This window comes from Buceros rhinoceros, unplaced genomic scaffold (assembly GCF_000710305.1).
Source record: "Buceros rhinoceros silvestris isolate BGI_N320 unplaced genomic scaffold, ASM71030v1 scaffold19466, whole genome shotgun sequence".
Classification (NCBI taxonomy): Eukaryota; Metazoa; Chordata; class Aves; order Bucerotiformes; family Bucerotidae; genus Buceros; species Buceros rhinoceros.
Window position 1 is genome coordinate 19,984 of NW_010417149.1, and position 3,437 is coordinate 23,420.

At 51.2% G+C, this 3,437-nt stretch overlaps 1 protein-coding gene across 1 annotated transcript in view; it reads left to right on the forward strand.

The window, feature by feature from the left end:
• Positions 1-3,437, forward strand: part of SUMF1 (sulfatase modifying factor 1) — a 26,384-nt gene that overhangs the window by 17,456 nt on the left and 5,491 nt on the right. The window contains exon 6 of the mRNA XM_010138105.1: positions 98-211. Within this exon, the coding sequence (XP_010136407.1) occupies positions 98-211 (114 nt within the window). The remainder of the gene's footprint in view (positions 1-97; positions 212-3,437) is intronic.

Genomic DNA, 3,437 nt, shown 5'->3' on the forward strand with positions numbered 1-3,437 from the left:
GACGAATGCTCCTTCAGCAGACTGGTCTTTAGGGCTAAAACCCTCATTTCGCGCTGAGCGCCTTACAGAAGTGGCACTTGTTCTGTCTCTTGTCCAGGTCGCTGCCTTTCCTCCCAACGGGTATGGCTTGTACAACATCGTGGGGAACGCCTGGGAGTGGACGTCTGACTGGTGGGCTGTCCGTCATTCCGCAGATGAGGCTCACAACCCTGTGAGTGGTGTATTGGCGTCACAGGAGGTGCAGAATTCCCTCCCGCTGCTCTGCTCTGGTTGCTGTTTGAAAACCTACTGCTCTTTGCTCCTCTCTGCTGTCTGGGCTGGGCTGGGCTGTACTAGTTCTTGTTTGTCCCCAGTAGAGATCAAACCATGGTGAGTTATCTCCAGGGCTGATACCAGCTCGTTTAAAACTCGGTGTGTAACGAAGCTGGTGTTCATGGGGAGAAGCAGCTTCCCAGGCCTTGAGAGGTTAATCTTTGGTTTTCTTTGGTGGGAGCAGAGACAGGGAGCCTGCAGGGTGAGCTCTGTACCCAGGGTTTCTCATGCAGATTCTGGTTCTACTCTCCCCTCTCACTTGCCCGGGATGGCTAAGCCCGAGTGATGCACTGCTCTGCTCACAGAGCTTGTTTAGCTCAGACATCTGGAATGAGGAAACCAATTAAACCGCCCGGGCAGGAGCTCTCTGCTGCAGGGTTCGAGTACCCCCGTGCTGTGGTCTCTTACAGTACGTGTTGTCTTGGTGCCCTTTCTGGGAGGTCAGCGATTGGAGTAGCTGGAGGAACTTGCTGCTCTGTTCCTTGCAGAGGTTGGCACTGCTGTTCTTCCAGGAGGATGCGTCTAGCAAGAAAAATCGGATTCTCTTTGGGGTCCAGATCACTCTGGATCTGTCCTAGCAGTTCCAGCACACCGATGGACATCTGGACACCTCCTAACGCATACCAATCATGTTGGCCAATCCCAGGTTACTTGTATCCCAGTAAGATACTGCAGGTCTCTCTAGCAGCCTCAGCTGTGTGTCGGGCAGGGCGCTGCATACATCTTCCCAAGGAACTGACGTGTAGCTTTTTTTCTTGAGTTTGATTTGAAACAGGATGGCCTGCTCTCTAATCTGTGCTGCTAGGCAGCCTCAGAGGCCTAGTAGTGGCCAAAGAACCTCCTTTCCGTTTGAAACCTTGGCCACGTTGCATCTCCATCTACCACCTTTCTCACATACTGCACCAATTCATCTGCTGGGCTCTGAACGTCGCCCCGGAGTCAGGATTTTCTGCTGGTTGCTGTAATTCAGCGCTAATGGGAAGCTGTGCTGCGTGACTTGTCCCCCGAATGTGTGAACCCACCGGCCTTCCTCCAGCGCTGGCTCATGGCTTGTGTACACGTGCAGTGACATCTCCAGAGAGCTCACGCTCAGCACTCGGACTGGGGTTTTGGGGGTGTTTTCCTGTTTGCACACTGGAAAGAAACATCTGCTGTCCGGCCATTCTGTTTCCATGCGGGTGGGTGGTCTGTGTGCAGCTAAGGATAAAATAGGCGTTTGCACCGTGTGGACGGAAACAAGGGCAGTCTGCGGGCAGTATCTCTAAGATGAAGTGTGGAGCAGTGCACAGAATGTCAGTTTGGATGAGAGGAAAGCACCCCGAGGTCACAGATCTGGGGTCTGTGGCACCTGTACATGTTCTGGAGTTCTGGTTTTGTCTGTAGGTCAGCATAAGGTTCTGTGTGTTATCTCTTGAACCAGGGTCTGTGTCATCACCGGCCAAGTCTTGGAACTTTTTCCACGTCAGATGACTGGCACTTGTAGCTGAAAGGCATGAAACAACTGATCTCTGGAGCTACTGTGGTAATAATGGTAAGAATCTCCTGGAGTCCTCACCCAAACTGGAGCTTTCAGCTAATCCTGCCACTGCTGCCAGTTAACTTCATCTTTTTTATCAAGGAAAATAGATTTCTCTGCCATGTCAGCCTTCCCAGCTTGTCCAAGTTGCACAAAGTCCAGCTAGCGGGAGTGGTGTTTGCTGAACTGGTGGTGGTGTGGTGCTGAAAAACCCATCCTGCTCCCAAGGGTCGCAGTGGCGCGTCCCACTGGAGTGAGCAACGACTGTGTTGCCCTGCCAGTGCCGCGGTGCTTCAGTGGTGAGTGAAGGTGAGAAACGAGAGTTGGGTCACTTTTGCTGACTGAACTTCAGCATTTGCTCAGGTTTTTAAATACAGGTTTTTAAACTTTTTGCAGACCGTTCGAAAAGTAATAAAAGTGAGGTGTTAACAATGGTACTTCTGGTTTTATTCCATTGGAAACTGATTGTCAGAACATAGTGTCTGAGGCAGAGCGCTTCAAAGTGAACTGCAGAGGGCTCTTCTGACGGAATGGGGGAGGAAACTGAATCTCGTTATGTGAAACGGTGTCCCGAAATAGCCGGGCTGCAGTACCTTCAGAGACAGGAAAAATGATTAGTGCCGAATCTGTCAGAGCAATCTCTGAAGTCTCTCCAGAGTCCAAGGCCTATATATAGGCTGTACTCCTTCTGCCGGAGAGACCAGAGCTCCTTCTAGAGGGTCAGAGCTTAGGGGAGGTTTTTAACATGTTTCGTTTAACATCTGAAAAAGAGGTTTTCTAGTACTGGAGAGATTTGGGTGTGCAGTGGGTACAAGGGATGCAGGGAACTTTGCAGACTTTTTTGGTTTGCATTCACAAATAACTACAAAGAGCAAAAAGAAACTGGACACCTGGAAGTGCTTTGTAAGGTATTAGATTTAAATTACGTTCTAACAATGGAATAAACAATGTTCTTACCCTTCTCTGCCAGCCTCAGGACCTGGGCAGGTCACTGCTGATGCCAGAGAAACGCAGGTTTCTGTGCAGCTCCAGAAGTCTGTCGAATGCAGAGCTTGGTACCCTGTCCGTGAAGGGCGAAGCTCTGCAGCGTCAGGAACACTGGGCGCTGTTGGCAATAGGGAGGGTTGGGGGGTGCAGCCAGGACTGTCAGGGTGGTGGTGTTGAGAGGCATCAGAGGATGTTCTGGCTGTAGCTTGTAAGAGCAGAGCATTAGTATCGCCAGAGATTTGCTTGTACAGACCTTTCTCTGGACACTTCTGTAGCTAGAAGTCTCAACTATTGCTGTCCAGATGCGGATCTGTTTGTCTAGTGGCAGCAGCTTGCTCAGAACTTAGGGAGCAAGTGGCTTTTATTGAGTTCTACGTGTCGTGGGTTGTGCAGTGAGCCGCACGTGTCTCTGCTCATGTGTGACTTCAGCAAACGGGAGTGTCCCCACTTCAGAGGGGTGGGGGACCAGCGGGGCCAGGGTGTTGTACGTGGTCGAGCTGTGAAGGCAAATAAACAGCACTGGTTGTGGAGGGGGTGGAGTAGCAAGTTGCATACAGAGAATGGCCTTCGCTTGTCAGCTGGAACACAGCGGCTGGTCCCTCAATCCCAGGTGAGGTCATGG